The sequence below is a fragment of the Sus scrofa genome, chromosome 14 (genome assembly GCF_054392235.1).
Source record: "Sus scrofa isolate SSC_HxYL_T2T_F1_AM1 chromosome 14, Sscrofa_HxYL_maternal_Yorkshire_Landrace_v2.0, whole genome shotgun sequence".
Classification (NCBI taxonomy): Eukaryota; Metazoa; Chordata; class Mammalia; order Artiodactyla; family Suidae; genus Sus; species Sus scrofa.
In genome coordinates, this window is record NC_139396.1 from 126,274,537 (window position 1) to 126,292,239 (window position 17,703).

Below are 17,703 nucleotides of genomic sequence, written 5' to 3' on the forward strand. Positions count from 1 at the left end.
TTAACCCACTGAGCCATAACGAGAACTCCCAATAAGCTACTCTAAAATCGTGCTGTTTAGATCTCAGCCCAAGCTTTTTTTTTTTTTTTTTTTGTCTTTTCTTGGGCCGCTCCCAACCCACACCACAGCTCAGGGCAACGCCGGATCCACTGAGTGAGGCTGGGGATTGAACCTGCATCCTCATAGATACTAGTCAGATTCGTTTCCACTGAGCCATGATGGGAACTCCTGTTCAGTTTCATTGACCTAATTTTAACAATAATTAGAACACTCATATTTGTGCGGATGAAGACCCGTTAATTTCCAGTTTGATGTACTTCACTCTGTATAGTAGCCCTGTCAGCTGTTGGTAATCTACAGCTAAGTTAAATCACATTACATTTACCAAGAATATCTTGTTAGGCCCCCGGCTAAGGTGACCTAGCAGCAAGGAAATTCATTCCCGTCCTTTACAGTAATGGTTCTAATGCTTTTACTTTGATATACTTGTGATACACTAGGAAATACCATGTTTCCTAAATTCTTTTGTACATGTTTCTTCTACATCTAATCAAGTTGCTTCTCATGTATATGTACACTTAGTGAGACATAGTTTTTCCTTTCTGCAAAGCTATTATTTAATTCAATTTTAGAATTGGGAAAATAAGATAATTACCATCATAAATTGAACACATAAATATTGCCAAGCACCATGCAGTGTGCTTTGTAAATTCTCATCCAATTGGTCATTGCACAACACTAAGTAAGGTATATATACAAAAAGTAACTGACGTAAGGTAAAGGGTTTTGCTCAAAGTTTCACAGCTAGTAGAGCTGCTGACCCCCAGACCTTTGCACTATGCAGTATTGTCTCCTGCAGTTAAATTTAAGAGCTGGAACTTTCTAGCTCTTACACAACAGTGAATTCAACTCTTTTTCTCAGCTGGTGTGTGAGGAAACTAAGTCCAGAGAAGCTAAATATCTGCCCAGAGTCACCAGTTAACTGATGTCAAAAGCTTGGGCTGGAGTTCCCGTCGTGGCGCAGTGGTTAACGAATCCGACTAGGAACCATGAGGTTGAGGGTTCGATCCCTGCCCTTGCTCAGTGGGTTAACGATCCGGTGTTGCCGTGAGCTGTGGTGTAGGTTGCAGACGAGGCTCAGATCTTGCGTTGCTGTGGCTCTGGCGTAGGCCAGTGGCTACAGCTCCAATTCGACCCCTAGCCTGGTAACTTCCATATGCCATGGGTGTGGTCCTAAAAAGACAAAAAACAAAACTAACAAAGCTTAATTCATAATTTTAAATTGTACCTATGTGTACATCAAGTGCTGCTGATGATTTATCTGTGGTGGGATCACTGATGAGAAGTACTTTGATCCCATTGGCCAGCTCTAGCCCACGGTATTCTCGTTTATCTTCAGGAGATTTGATGATATGATTTCCCAGCCTCTTGATAGCTGAATTATTCATTTTGCTGTAAGTCTTTTTTTGGAAACTGAAAAGGAAAAAAATGATTAATTACTGGATTGTGCTTTTTCTTTTAATGAACAAAGAGTAACAAGTAAACCCATATGTCATCAGATTTTTTTTAAAAAGTGCTAGAAACTTATTTTTTCCTTTAATTTTTTAAAAGTACAATATTAGTTTCAGGTATACAACAGAACAATTACAAAGTGTTCACCACAGTAAGTCTAGTAACCATCTGTCACCACACAAAGCTGTTAAAATATCATTGACTATATTCCCTATACCCCCATTGATTTACATATTTTATAACTGGAAATTTATACCTCTTAATCACCTTCACCTATGTTGCCCAATGACCTCCCCTCTGGCCACCAAGAATTCTTCCTCACCATCTGTGAGTCTGTTTCTGTTTCGTTTTGCTTGTCCACTTGTTTTGCTTTTTATTTTTTTTATTATTATTATTATTTTTTTTTTTTTTTGTCTTCTTGCTATTTCTTGGGCCGCTCCCGCGGCATATGGAGGTTCCCAGGCTAGGGGTTGAATTAGAGCCGTAGCCACCGGCCTATGCCACAGCCACAGCAAAGCAGGATCCGAGCCGCGACTGCAACCTACAGCACAGGTCACGGCAACACCAGATCATTAACCCACTGAGCAAGGGCAGGGATCGAACCCGAAACCTCATGGTTCCTAGTTGGATTCGTTAACCACTGAGCCACGACGGGAACTCCTGTTTTGCTTTTTAGATTCCACATATAGGTGAAACCATTAGTATTTATTTAATGACTTTTATTTTTTTCCATTATAGCTGGTTTACAGTGTTCTGTCAATTTTCTACTGTACAGCAAGGTGACCCAGTCACATATACCTATATACATTCTTTTTTCTCATATTATCATGTTCCATCGTAAGTGACTAGATATAGTTCCCAGTGCTATACAGCAAGTATTTATTTTTTACTGATTTATTTCACTTAGCATAACAACCCTCTGAATCCATTTGATTTGTTGCAACTGGCAAGATTTCATTATTTGTCATGGCTGAGTAATATATTTGTGTGTGTGTGTGTGTAGAAGGTACAATGCATACATACACATACACAAACGAATATTACTCAGCCACGAAAAGTAATGAAATCTTTCCACCTGCGTATGCATTGCCATTTGCAATTCATCCATCAGTGAACATTTAGGTTGCTTCCATATCTTAGCTACTATAAATAATGCTTCAATGAACATAGAGCTGCCTCTATTTTTCAAATTAGTGTTCTCATATTCTTTGGATAAATACCCAGAAGTTGAATTACTGGATTATATGGTAGTTCTATTTTTGATTTTTGGAGGAACCGATGCACTATTTCTCATAATGGCTGTACAAATTTACATCCCACCAATAATCCACAAGGGTTGCCTTTTCTCCACATCCTTGCCAACACTTGTTTGCTGTCTTTTTGATGATAGTCATTCTGATCGTGAAACCACTGTTTCATGAACCATTGAAAAACACTATTCCCTTGTGGTTTTGATTTGCATTTCCTTGATATAGTGATGATGTTGAATATCTTTTCATGTTTCTATTGGCTACGTGTATACCTTTCTTGGATAAATGTATATTCAGGTTATCTGCCCATTTTTAAAAATCAGATTTTTTTGATATTGTGTGCGTTATTCATAGATTTTGGATATTAACCCCTTATCAAATATTTGTTTTACAATGTTCTTATTTGTAAATTTCATTTACAAATTTCTTCTACCATTTAGCAGACTGTCTTTTCATTTTGTTGATGGGTTTCCTTAGCTGTGCAAAAGCTTTTTAGTTTGATGTAGTCCCATTTGTTTATTTTTGTTTCCCTTGTCTGAATAAATATTGCTGAGAATGATGTCAAAAAGCATCCTGGGAGTTCCCGTCGTGGTGCAGTGGTTAACGAATCCGACTAGGAACCATGAGGTTGCGGGTTCGGTCCCTGGGCCTTGCTCAGTGAGTTAATGATCCCGTGTTGCCGTGAGCTGTGGTGTAGGTTGCAGACGTGGCTTGGACCCGCGTTGCTGTGGCTCTGGCGTAGGCCAGTGGCTACAGCTCTGATTCGACCCCTAGCCTGGGAACCTCCATATGCCGTGGGAGCGGCCCAAAGAAATAAAAAGAAAAAAAAAAAAAAAAAGCATCCTGCTTATATTTTCTTTTAGGAGTTTTTATTTATTTATTTATTTATTTATTTTTGTCTTTTTGCCTTTTCTAGGGTCGCTCCTGTGGCATATGGAGGTTCCCAGGCTAGGGGTCGAATCGGAGCTGTAGCTGCTGGCCTACGCCACAGCCACATCAACGCGGGATCTGAGCCGAGTCTGTGACCTACACCACAGCTCACAGCAACGCCAGATCCTTAACCCACTGAGTGAGGCCAGGGATCGAACCTGAAACCTCATGGTTCCTAGTCAGATTCGTTAACCACTGCGCCATGATGGGAACTCCAGGGGTTTTATGGTTTTGAATCATAAGAAACCATAAACCAATGGATTTTAAGTCTCTAATCCATTTCATATTTATTTCCGCATAAGGTATAGGAAAGTGATTCAGTTTTCCTCAACAGCTTTGCTGATGAGACTGTCTTTTCCCAATGTATATTCTTGACTTCTTTGTCGTAAATTAATTGATCACACCCAACTGAGTTTATTTTCAGGGTCTCTATTCTGTTCCACTGATCTATGCATCAGCTTGTGTGCCAGTACCATATAGCTTTGATCACTATAGCTTTCTAGTATAGTTTGAAATCAGGGAGCATAATTAACTCCAAACTTATTTTTCTTTCTTAAGATTACTTTGGTTACTAACAGCCTTTTGCAGATTCAAATTTTAGGATTATTTGTTCGAGTTCTTTGAAAAATGCCATTGGTATTTTCATAGGGATTACACTGAATCTGAAGATTGCTTGGGATAATGTGTACATTTTAACAATATTAATTCTCCCTATTTATGAGCATAATATATCCTTCATTTATCTGTGTCAACTTCAATTTCTTTCATCAACATCTTATGGAGATTTTGAGTACAGCTCTTTTACTTCCTTGATTACATTTATTCCAATGTATTTTATTCTTTTTGATGCGATTCTAATTGGGATTACTCACTTCTCTTTCTGAAAGCTCATTATTACTATACAGAAAACAACAGATTTCTTAATACTGATTTTATGTCCTGAAAATTCACTGAATGTATTTATTCTAACAATTTTTGGTGGATTCTTTAAAGTTTTCTATATAGGGTATCATGGATGACGTACAAATAGTCATAGTTTTACCTATTCTTTTCCAATTTGGAAAACTTTCATCTATTTTTCTTCCCCGATTGCTGTGGCTAGTACTTCCAATACTAAGCTGAGTAAAAGTGGTAAGAGTGGGCATTCTTGGATTGTTTCTGATCTTATAGGAAAAGAGTTCAGCTTTGCACCATTATTTTATTAGCTGTGGGTCTGCCATAAATGGCCTTTATTATGTTGAGGTTATATTCCCTCTATACTCACTTTGTTAAGAATTTTTTTTTAATCATAAATGGATGCTGAATTTCGTCAAATGCTTTTTCTGCATCTATTGAGATGATCATATCATTTTTATCCTTCATTTTGTCAATATGATGTTTCATGTTGACTGGTTCGTAGATATGGAACCATCCTTGAATTGCTGGAACGAGTCCCACTTCATCATATTATATGACTCTTTTAATGTATGGTTTAATTTGGTTTCCTAGGATTTTGTGGAGGATTTGTGCATCTATGTTCATTAGGAATATTGGCTTGTAATTTTCTTTTTTTGTAGTATCTTTATCTGATTTTGGTATCAGGGTAATTCTGGCCTCATGATTTTTAAAGTGTTCCTTTTCCTCTTCAATTCTTTGTAACAGTCTGAGAAAGACAGAGAGAGATATTAAGTCATCTTTAAATGTTTGGTAGAGCTCACTTGTGAAGCTGTGCAGTTCTGGACTTTTTGATTGTGGAGTTTTTTGATTACTGATTCAATTTCACTACTAATGATCTGTCCAGATTTTCCATTTCTTTTCTTTTTTTTTTTTTGTCTTTTTGCCATTTCTTGGGCCGCTCCCGCGGCATATGGAGGTTCCCAGGCTAGGGGTCTAATCAGAGCTGTAGCTGCCAGCCTACGCCAGAGCCACAGCTGCGTCTGCAACCTACACCACAGCTCACGGCAACGCTGGAACGTTAACCCACTGAGCAAGGGCAGGGATCGAACCGGCAACCTCGTGGTTCCTAGTCAGATTCGTTAACCACTGCGCCATGACGGGAACTCTTCCATTTCTTTCTGATTCAGACTCAGAAGACTGTATGCTTCTAAGAATTTATACATTTCTTCTAAGTTGTCAATTTGTTGGCAAATAGTTGTTTATGGGCGTCTCCTATGACTCCTTGTACTTCCATGGTATCAATTGTAACTTCCCCTTTTTCTTTATTTATTTGGGCCTTCTCTTGACAAGTCTGGCTAAAAGTTTATCCATTTTGTTTATTTTCTCAAAGAATCAGCTTTTAGTTTCATTAATATTTTATATTACTTTCTAGTCTCCATTTATTTCTGCTCTGATATTTTTTATTTCCCTCCTTCTAGTAACTCTGGCCTTGTTCTTCTTTTTCTAGTTCCCTTACATGTAAGGTTAGATTACTTATTTGAAATTTTTATTTCCTGAGGTAGGCCTGTATTGCTATAAATGTCTTTCTTAGAACTGCTTTTGTTGTGTCCCATAGATTTTGGAACACTGTGCTTCCAGCTTCATTTGTTTCAAGGTAATTTTTTTTTTAATCTCAAGGTAATTTATTTCCTCTTTGCTTTCTTCATTGGCCCAATAGTTGTTTAGTACCATGCTGTTTAGCCTCCAAGTGTTTCCACTTTTCTTGTCATAAATGACTTCTATTTTTTTTTTTTACCACTCACTATGGTACAAAAGATGCTTATTTAACATAATCTCAGTGTTCTTAAAATTTTTGAGACTTGTTTTGTGACCTATTATGTGATATATCTGGGAGAATGTTTCATGTGCCTGGAAAAGAATGTATATTCCACTAGTTTTGGATGAAATGTGAGGTAGATATCTATTGAGTCCATCCAATATAATGTGTCATTTAAGGCCACTGTTATTTTTCTCTCTGCTTGATCTATCCATTGATATAAGTGGGGCTTTTAAGTCCCCTATTATTACTGTATTACTGTCAATAGCTCACTTTACATCTGCTAATATTTGCTTTATATATTTAGGTGCTCCTGTGTTTGGTACCTAGATATTAAGTGTTTATCTTCTTGATGGATTGATTGCTTTATCATTATGTAATGCCCCTTTTTGTCTCATTACAGTCTTTGTTTTAAAGTTTATTCTTTCTGTGTAAGTACTACTACCCCAGTTTTCATTTCTATTTGCAGCCCTTCATTTTCAGTCTCGGTGTGTTTTTAAATATGAAGTGAGTTTCTTTCAGGCAGCATATAAATGGATCTTTTTTCTTTTATCCACACAGCTACCCTATGTCTTTTGATTGGGCATTTAGTTCATTTACATTTAAAGTAATTACTGATAGGTATATATTGTTGCCATTTTTAAAAAGTGTTTTCTGGTAGTTTTGGTAATTCTTCTCTTCCTTTCTTATTTTTTTGTTCCTGTCCCTTGTGATTTGATGACTTTCTTGAGTGTTATGTTTGTATTTCTTTCTCTTTATTTTTTGTGTAACCTATTTGTGTTACAGGTTTTTGTGGTTGCTATGAGGGTCATTATATAAAATCCGAAAATCTGTTCTGCTAATCCTCGGGTCATTCTCAGAGATAGCTGTTCTATATGTAGTTGCAGTTTTAGTGTGTCCACAGGAGGAGGTGAGCTCAGGATCTTCCTACTCCACCATCTTGATCCAGACTCCAGGCGAAACTTTTTTAGCCTATCTGTGGGGTATAATCATTCCTCTCCTCCCTCTTACTCATCATTCTTTCAGAGAAATGCCAATATTGTTTTTGTGGAACCATATTTGTATCTAGAACAGCACATCAATGAGGATTTGCAACAGGATTGGTTGGGCCATGAGCTGGTCAGTGTGCTGACCCAAAACAGTTTTCAACTACCAATAACTAACTGCTTTCCCACATATCTCAGAGGTATCTATTAAAGTAAGGTAAGAAGTTGTGCAAGCATTATTACTGGATCAACCAAAACATTGCTCAAAGTGATGATATTCAAACAGAGGGCAGATCTGGAGCTCAAGGGTCTGATACTCACAAGCTCAGAACCTAGGGAACAACCTCATTGAGGAAAAAATCCTGTTAAGTCCTAATAAAAATAAGAAACTTCAGCTGTCCTCTGAAGGCAGCAATAGTAATGACATAAAAGCAAACAAAAGTCGTAAGGACCCCAAGAAATTTTTGTAATCTGGTGAAGAGGTGAATGCCAGAGTAGGAACAGTTCAGTGATCTTAACAGAAATGTTAGATAATTTCTCTTACAAAGGACTTCCCTTCCTCTAATAGCTCTCTCCTTTCTTCTCCAGGAAGGCCGGAGTTACAGTGATGGGAAGGGATCACCAGCACACAGACTCCTATAGAGTTCTAAGTTGGTATGAGTGCAGTAAAGGGATTTTCTAAATCTGGGATATGCATATTTTTGAGACAAAGAATGGATGCTATTTTTGTCTATGGTGAGGACTGTTTAAGAGTCAAAAACTGAGCTTGCTATTATTAGTAGGTCAATATACTAATCAGGTAAAGCCAAAAACTTTACTGAAACTGCAGAAGAAAAAATGATCCTGTGCTAACACATTCGCTTCTCACCTGGAAGATAAAAGAAGTAGATCTACCTGCTTCCTCTTTTTTTGGGGGGGGGGGCACACCTGGGCATATGGAGGTTCCCAGGCTAGGGGGTAGAATTGGTGCTGTAGCTGCTGGCCTGTGCCACAGCAAGGCAGGATCTGAGCCAAGTCTGTGACCTACACCACAGCTCATGGCAACGCTGGATCCTTAACCCACTGAGAGAGATCAGGGATTGAAACTGTGTCCTCATGGATACTAGTCAGATTCATTTCCGCTGAGCCATGATGGGAACTCCTACCTGCTTCTTAAGACTGACAGACATTCAGATTTAAAGATAAATGGGGGGGGGGGTGTTATCAATAGGTATGTAATTAATTTCAGAAAAAAATTTTTATTTTTTGTGTTTAAATCTATAGAAATTAAGAGAGGTAAAGATCCAGTTTGCTTTTATCAGAGTATCTTCCTCTATAAAGTCACCTGTAACTAGTCTTCTGGGTAGCAGCTGATAAACCAGTGGTTTGCTCTTATTAAGAATGTCCCCCAGATTTTCTTTTGAGGAGACTATTTGGAACTTTGGAGATACTATAGGTCCTACTATATATATACGATAGTGATTTTTAAAAAAAAAACACATAGTACTTTACATAGATAATGTTAATAATCGTGCCCTGTTTATAGTAAAAATAAATTCTTTAAAAACAAAGTATAAAATATAATACTAATATTTGGGGGATATAAGGCCACCATAGAAAATTCAAAAGCAATCTGGACATGAAAAGACATTATTAACAATTCCTCTCAGGAGTTCCTGTCGTGGCACAGCAGAAAAGAATCCAACTAGGAACCTTGAGGCTGCGGCTTCGATCCCTGGCCTCGCTCAGTGGGTTAAGGGTCTGGCCTTGCTGTGGCTGTGGTGTAGGCCGGCAGCTACAGCTCTGATTATAGACCCCTAGCCTGGGAACCTCCATATGCCACAGGTGTGGCCCTAAAAAGACAAAAGACAAAAAAAAAAAAAAAAAACAAAAAAAAACCCCCACAATTCCTTTCTATATCATTAGCCATAAGCCTCTTGAGTTCAACGTCAAAGACAAATAAAAATGTCTAAGTGAAAGGTCTTTTAAAATGGTGCTTTACGTTAAAAAAAAATTCTCAGCGTAAGAGAAAATGGTCTATCCTGAGCCTCCAGAGGGGGGTCACAACAGTAATAATGCCAGTTAAGATATTTCCCCAAAGACTACCTGTTTGGACAGCAGCAGTGCCTTCAGTACATAGCTGGCTCCAAATGCTTTAATTTGGACACAATATACTATCTCAAAAAGAGTCCCAACCCGGCAGCAACATTAAGATCAAACAAACCATGAGGCTGCCTCCATTGAGACCCCCAGCAAGAAGGACAGCATTAAAAAGCAACAGTAAAACAGCTCCATAGGCACCACAGAGAATGCCTAAGCTCCTTCCCGTAAGGCTCTACCAGAAGGAAGGAGAGAGTTACAATTTTAGTGACACATTCCACTAGAGCAAAAACCAAAGGCTATTTATTTTGGCTCTACTGCCATTGTTTACACCCAATTCCCTCTAGTGTGCTTGCCCCTGCTAGTCTGATTTAGGGGAACCAAAGGTTACAAATGACTAAAATGCAATGGTGATGAGGAGGAGGAGGAGGCAAGCTCTAAAACTTCTGCCCAAGCCACAGCTAGAGTCGGGAAAAGAAATACAGCTCACTTTGGTAGGACAAATTGTCTTATCCTGTGGGAGGTGCAAAATTCATTATGATTAAGATAACCACCCTCAACTATATGCTATATTCTGTACTTTTTCCAGGGTTTACTTTCCCTTGTCCAGATTTTCATTTTCTTAAAGGGAAAAAAAAAGTGATCAGAGTCCGTCACAGGCATGTATATAACTCATTTGGACACTGAAATTATGCCTCATTAATACCCCTGGTGTGCTTATGAGTAAAGAAAGAGATGGATTTATTCTATAAATCAAACATAAAAATTAATCCAACTACTTTTAGACATCCGTACATGATATCAAGGACAGCTATAAATTTCTAAGCTGGCAATGCTGCAAAATCAAGTATTGTGACTTCTTGAGGAAGCAAAAGCCAAAAGAAACAGTAGAAACATTTGCAAACAAAACCCATCCTCAGCAATCCATAGTCAATAGACACAGTTTGTGTTTATCTACAGCGCACCTATCAATATGTCCTACAATTTGATTCTCACCTTCTGGAGGACTGAAGATGACTGGGAACTCCTCCTCCTCTGATGAATTCCTCAACAGCTTGCCTGTCTCTGTATTTATACTCATGAGATCACATGTCTATCCAACTCAGCTTCCTCATTAGCATTTTATTTATTGCAAATGTTCACCAATATGCACCAAAGAGCAAGCAAGCAAGTATTCTGAGTTTTAGATAACAAGCTTGTGCTGACTTAAATGCTTTTCCAAACATTTTTTGGATATTTTTAACCTGTCAAAGTCAAAATCTTGGTAGTAATAAAAGTACTTTGAATTTTAGGGACACTGTCATACAACTTCATAACAAGGCACAGAATTATCAGTGTTGAGAATTCTAATAAACCTGGACAGAGGTTTATTAATTACAGCATATCTTGTAATTTTGTACAGAATTTAAAACGATAACTAAAATCACAGAAGGTAAAAGCTAGAAAAGCCATTATATGTTATCTAGTCCTTTGCAGTTCTTGAACTGGCAGCACTAGCTCTTCTTGGGAGCTTGTTAAAAATGCAAAATATCAGTAAACCACCACAGACCTACTGAGCTGGAATCTGCATTTTAACAAGATCCTCAGGTGGCCTAATCCCCTCATCTTACGTATAAGGAAACTGAAGCTTAGGGAGCTTAAATCACTTGTCCAAGATCACACAACAAAAAGTTACAATTAGTACTTGGCTCTTAACTCAGTCCTTTGACCACTTCAGCCCCCGCACATCCAAACAACACTTTAAGGGGGCCTATACACACCACACCACGCATGTTGGCTACAAAGATGAGCACATCAGAGCTCTTACTCTGAAGAGACTCAGACTTATGACAGAAATGAAAACAAGCCATTATTGTCTTTTAAGTGTGGTGACAAAGTTATCCCCAGGACACTATGGGAGTAATAAAAGGGGCATTTATCTCTGTCTAGGAGGGAGACAGGAGAAAAAGCAGGTAAGCAGAGCATGCCAAATAAAAGAAAGGAGACACCTAAGCAAAAGGATGGTGAGGAGAAAATGTGAGGCATTCTGGAGAAAAACACGAGCTTGATGTTAACAGAATGACAATCAAAACTTCCACTGAAAAATCATGGACTTTTATCTAGACATGCAAAGGCCTAAATTGAAGGTTGGCAAAAGCAAATTTCCAAATAGATCAATTACAGATTCCTGTACTAAGAGAAAAAATTTTACGGAAATAAGCTTTTATTTTGCCATTTGCTCCCCTATCCACCCCAGAGCCCAAGACATTATTTAAAGTTAGACCTGATCCATTTCTAATTTTTAAGTGGATGACCTATAAACCTGATGACTGGGCTAATACTCATATTATAAATCAAAACCTCCCCTCTGTGGAATCCATCCACCCACTCCCAAAACCTTAGGCGGAAGTCAAGTTTACCTACGGCACTCCCGAAAGTTTAGGAGGCACCCAGAGAGAAAATGCCTAGAATCAGAACCACCCTACAAACATCCTTTCTTCTCCTTACAAGGCAGAGATTAGTAAAAATATCAAGGCAGTGGTGGTATAAGCCCTTGGATGCCTCGCCATAAGACAACATATTCCCAAATACTATTCATGTTACTTGAACTTAAAAATAACATGTCTCAGGGAACCATCTACCCCAAGGTTCTTCAGTTATAAGGACCAGTGTATCTCCCTTCATGAACCAGCTAGATCAATAAAGGTGAGTATAAACTAAAATTCTGTCAATTAAATCTACCTGGCCATGAGGAGATGCTCTGCCTTTGTTCCAGGCAGAATGTCAGCTGTTCGCTGAGCCCTTTGGAAAGGCGTTTACAACAACAACAAAAAGAAACCTTAAATGAACAAGAGTGTTGTAATTTAAAGGAATCCTACAGCAGTATCATTTTAGAGAAAAGTGCTTTTGCAAATTTTGTTTTAGTTTTGGTACACACATATCAATGGTTGTTCATTCCAAAAGTGACAAGCTTAGCTATGAAAAATTTAGAGATATTATGAAGGTTTAAGCAAATGAACAAAACCTCCAATTTATTATACCTCTTGCCACAATTAACTACAGGTTTCTTACAGTTGTAGTTTGGGGACCAAAAGTATTTCACAAGTATCCTTCTTCCACAAGTGGCCTTCAGGATGTTAGAAAATGTGAGATAGATGCCACTGTACAAAACTAATCCTAAGAACCATTCCCAATTTTAAAGTGTCATACGCTTTATAAATCACTCATTGAATCTTTCCATTCTCCCTAACTGGCAGATCACAGCAGTTGTTCGTGGCCATTCTCCTAAATCGCAGATGAGGAATCAAAAGCTCAGTGATTAGGTGACTTGCTCAAGGGCATTCACACAATTGATTTGTAGCAAAGGTGGAACTATACAAAGGAAGCGTAGGAAGGGGAGGAGCAGAAGGCGATGCTTAAGGAAATCATACGTGGCTTTCTTCCCCAGCTGCACGTTACCACCCCCTCAGCCCTTCCCTGACCCCATTCTCCTCCTTATAATCCCAAATAATAAAAATGAGGAAATAAAAATATAAGTAGGTTAAAATAATGCTCCAAGGAAATTTTTCAGTTTTTCACCCATTCCTCCCTATATAAAACAGAGATAGGTATCCTGGAAGAATGCTTCCAATCTGCCAAAGGAGTCCCTGCACTGAGAACTACATTATCTACTTTACTAATAGTAAAGAATATTTACTATTAGTAAAGAATAAAAGGCAAAAAAAAAAAAAAAAAAAAAAGGAGTTCCCGTCATGATCCAGTGGAAACAAATCAAACTAGGAACCACGAAGTTGCGGGTTTGATCCCTGGCCTTGCTCAGAGGGTTGGGGATCCGGTGTTGCCGTGAGCTGTGGTGTAGGTCACAGACACAGCTTGGATCTGGCGTTGCTGTGGCTCTGGCGTAGGCAGGTGGCTACAGCTCTGATTCGACCCCTAGCCTGGGAACCTCCATATGTCGTGACAGCAGCCCAAGAAATGGCAGAAAGACAAAAAAAAGAAAAAAGAAAAAAAGAAAAAGAATAACAGGGAAAATGTATGGTAGATTTAAATGTACTAAGTTTAAAGAGAGAGAAGAATATACAGAAATGTCTCATGGATGAAAGGGAATATGAAAATAATACTGGTTTGATAGATTAAAGCTCCAAAATGCTCCAAATTCACAGTGGATTTTTGCCCTGGGAGATTTTCTGAGATACCACTACATACCAACCAGAATGGCTAAAAGGAAAGGAATGAAAAAATACCAAGTGATAGAGAAGTCACAGGGCAACACAAACTTACCCACTGCTGGTGGGAATGCAAACTGGCACACCCATTTGCAAAAACTGGCAGTATATACTAAAGCTGACAATATGACCTACCAATTCATGTATTAGATATATACTCAAAATAAATGCATTTATATGTTCACAACAATACTATTCGTAATAGCCAAAACTAGAAAAGATCAAATGTCCATCAGTAATGAAAAGATAAGCTGTGATATATTCACATAATGGAACAGTATACAACAATGAAAACAAATAACATAGAACAAAGAACAAAAAGAAATAAATATCACTAATGTAAGGTTGAGTGAAAGAATTTAGGTGCTAAAGAGTACATTTTTTTTCTTTCTGGCCATCCTGTGGCATGTGGAGTTCCTGGGCCTGGGATTAGATCCCAGTGCAGTTGCAAACCACAATGCAGCTGCAGCAATGCCAAATCCTTAACCCACCATGCAGGGCCAGGGATAGCACCTGCATCCCAGCACTCCAGAGATGCTGCCTATCCCACTGTGCCATAGAGGGAACTCCAAGAGCAAGTATTTTTTTCTTCTATCTAAATGAAGTGTAAGAAAAGTAAAATCGAGCCATACTTTTATGTAAGGATGGTAGGAGTTGGGGTGGGGACTAGAAGGAAACATGAGGGCAGGCTTCTGAGATGTAGATCATGTGCTGGTTATGCAGGTATATTCATACAGGTACATTCAGTTTGTGGAAATGCATCAAGCTGCACACTTAAGATACATTTCAATTAAAAGTTTTTAAAATAGGAGTTCCCGTCGTGGCTCAGTGGTTAACCAATCCGACTGGGAACGATGAGGTTGCGGGTTCGATCCCTGGCCTTGCTCAATGGGTTGAGGATCTGGTGTTGCCGTGAGCTGTGGTGTAGGTTGCAGACACGGCTTGGATCCAGCGTTGCTGTGGCTCTGGCATAGGCCGGTAGCTACAGCTCCAACTTGACCCCTAGCCTGAGAAGCTCCATATGCTGCGGGAGCGGCCCTAGAAAAGGCAAAAAGACCAAAAAAAAAAAAAGTTTTTAAAATAGAGTTTTTATAAATCGTAAAACATAGTAAAATAAAAGGAGAGGGAGATAAAGGAATTATTCAGTTTGTAAAGACCATCCACCAAAAGTCATCCTAGAAATAGTACCATTTGGAGGCTGAGAGGTAGCTATCCATATCCAAGAGATGCTAAACTAAGAAGGCGCATAAGAAGTAACAGTCCAATTAGTATAATTATCTAAACTTCAGGTGTGTCCTGAGACAATTATTTCCATTGACGTCATCTTGGCCACAAGAACTAGGAGACCTATGTAAGCACAGCATGAGTCAACTAAGTCAATAATAGAATATGTTAAATCTTTTAACAAGTCTTTACCCATAATATATAATTTGAAAGCCAGCTTTTAGTAATTACTTTCAACCCCAGTTAAGATTTAAAAATAAAACTCCTAACAACGAATTAAGACACCCCTACAACCAATTAAGAGTGACAAGCAATAAGTATAATCCAAATAAAAGCAAAATGATTAAATGCTGAATAAATTCTCCTCTCAATAATTTTCAATATTTACCTCAAACAACAACTTTTAACCCAGGATTTGAATTAGATAGGTTCTTTATTTTAAAACAAAACAACAACAACAAAAAAAACCATTCCAAGCGAACATATCTTCAAACTCAGAATTAATTTTACATATGGGTCATCTTATTCATAGATTCTCTATGATCTCATAACAGCAAGGACAGCTCAAAGATCCCTGCCATGGTTTCTAAAGATTAATTCAAATCACAAGCTAGGAAGAGTTAGTAGCCTGTAACCAATTCTCTGCAGATAGCCTTCCAAAGAAAGCAAACCACAAATACTCATATTCTGCACTTGAGGGCTGAGCTCCACTGAGACATGCACCCTGGTTCTGACAGAAAGACAATCCTGCCTTCATCAGATAATAGTGGTTCAAAAACTTGACCTGTACTCTGCCTTAATGTGATTCTTCACACGAGTACTGACTCAAGGACCACTTTCAGACAGTGTTCTGTAATTATATACCTTCACCTTTACCAAATTACCTTTTTGCTGCTCAGATCCTAGATCCTACTGAACTCTTCTGGTCAAACCGGGCCTTGGGGCCACAACTAGTACTGCCAACCAAGAGTCGAGTGAGGTGTTCCTATGGATGCACTAAATTGACAGAGGTCCTATAATTGCATCAAACTTGGACGGTCTTTACAGCATCTCTGCTATAAAGCATGTATTAAAAAACTTCACCAAGGCAGTATCTGGTAGATAGCAGGCACTCATGAATGGTAACCTTATAATCATCACCATTATTATGGCCTAGGGTGGTGAGAAAAAAACAGACCATTCCAACAGCCACCATGTTATTACTGGCATTCTTAACAGATACTCATGCCAATTCCAGGTATATGGTGTCATCTCCAGGATAGCCTGGTAATAGGATGGTACTTTATGAAACTATCAGATTATCAGAAAAACAGGTAAATAATTACCCCTTTACAATCACTGTAGGTTAGCCACTGTTTATAGTCAGGGGTTCTCAACAGAATCACTCGCTCCCCAAGGGAACATCTGGCAATGTGTCACAGTGAATTGTCACAACTGAAGGATACAACTGGCAACTAGTGAATAGAGGCCAGGGATGTCACTAAGCATCCTACAACACACAGGATAACCTTCATGACAAAGAATTATCCAGTCCAAAATGTCAACAGTGCTAAAGATGAAAGGCCCTAAATTGTGACAGAGGTTGGTGGGTGCCTACTATCTACCAGGTACTGCCTTGGTGAAGCTTTTTTACACCTGCTTTATAGCAGAGATGCTGTAAAGGCTGTCCAAGTTTGATGTAACTATAGGACCTCTGTCAATTTAGTGTAGAGTTCTAACTTTATCATCGAAAAATAATAGATAAGTGCAACCAATTTAATCCACTTAAAATAAAGCCATGAAATAGCCTCATCAAAACACAGAAAGTTGTATGTATTAAACTCCCACCTATTTATTTTAAAAAATCTAAACCAGAAAGGGCTTAAGTAGTTGGGGGGGGGGGGGAGACTGATAATGAAGGAGAGAGAGCTTTGCAGAAACCTCGCCCCTGAGTAAGCAATCAAGTGCACAAGCAAAGGAATCTGCTTTAGAAAGCAGCATTGCCTGGGCACTGGGACAGACTCTTACTGAATGCTCACTCAGTCAGTACTGTACACAGTACAAACTCTACAGAGATTATAACATCGACAAACCCCTTAGATCCTATTATTCCCATTTTTCCTGGATGGGGAAATTAAATCTCATAAAATTACTTGGCTAGGACTACAAAGGCATTAAATAAAAGAACTAAGATCCAAACCCAACTCTTTAGTCACCAAAGCACCATGCTCTCAGTCACTCCACCAAGCTAAAAGTTTATCTTTGGCATACAGACTAAACCCCTGGAAGGATACTCACAGAACTGTTCAGTATGGTTATCCATGGATAACAGACTATTAGATGGACTTTATTCTTTGTACTTTTCAGGATAGTATAGAAAGAATCTTTAAAAAGATAAAATTTAATGGACTTGAAGTACTAGGCTCTGCTTACTAAATGCTTAAGCCCGAAGCGAACTTTTTGTTGTTTGCTTTTTTGGTGGCACCCACAGCATATGGATGTTCTGGAGCCAGGGATCAAATCTGAGCCACATCTACAACCTCAACCACCACTGTGGCAATGGCGGATGTTTAACCCACTGCACCAGGCTAGGGATCGAACCGGCAACACCAAAGAGACAAGCTGGATCCTTAATCCATTAAGCCTCAGTGGGAACTCTCAACCTTTTGTTGTTGTTGTTAACTTGCATCAGCTACATCACAATATAAAGCTAATTAATAAAGGAAAAATCTGAACTCCATTTTCATTCACAGTTGGTGCTGACAACTTGGTTTCCTTAAGAAATTAGTTTGTTGGGAGCTCCGATCATGGCGCAGCAGAAACAATTTCAACTAGGAAGCACGAAG

The 17,703-nt window shown here is 38.6% G+C and overlaps 1 protein-coding gene across 6 annotated transcripts in view; it reads right to left on the reverse strand.

Moving 5' to 3' along the window:
* Positions 1–17,703, reverse strand: part of IDE (insulin degrading enzyme) — a 112,857-nt gene that overhangs the window by 75,706 nt on the left and 19,448 nt on the right. For all 6 annotated transcript variants that reach the window (XR_014826638.1, XR_014826639.1, XM_005671285.4 and 3 more), the window contains one exon: positions 1,289–1,473. Coding sequence is in view for 4 of the 6 variants with exons in the window: in XM_005671285.4 (XP_005671342.1) it covers positions 1,289–1,473 (185 nt within the window). In the remaining 2 variants the exon portion in view is untranslated. The remainder of the gene's footprint in view (positions 1–1,288; positions 1,474–17,703) is intronic.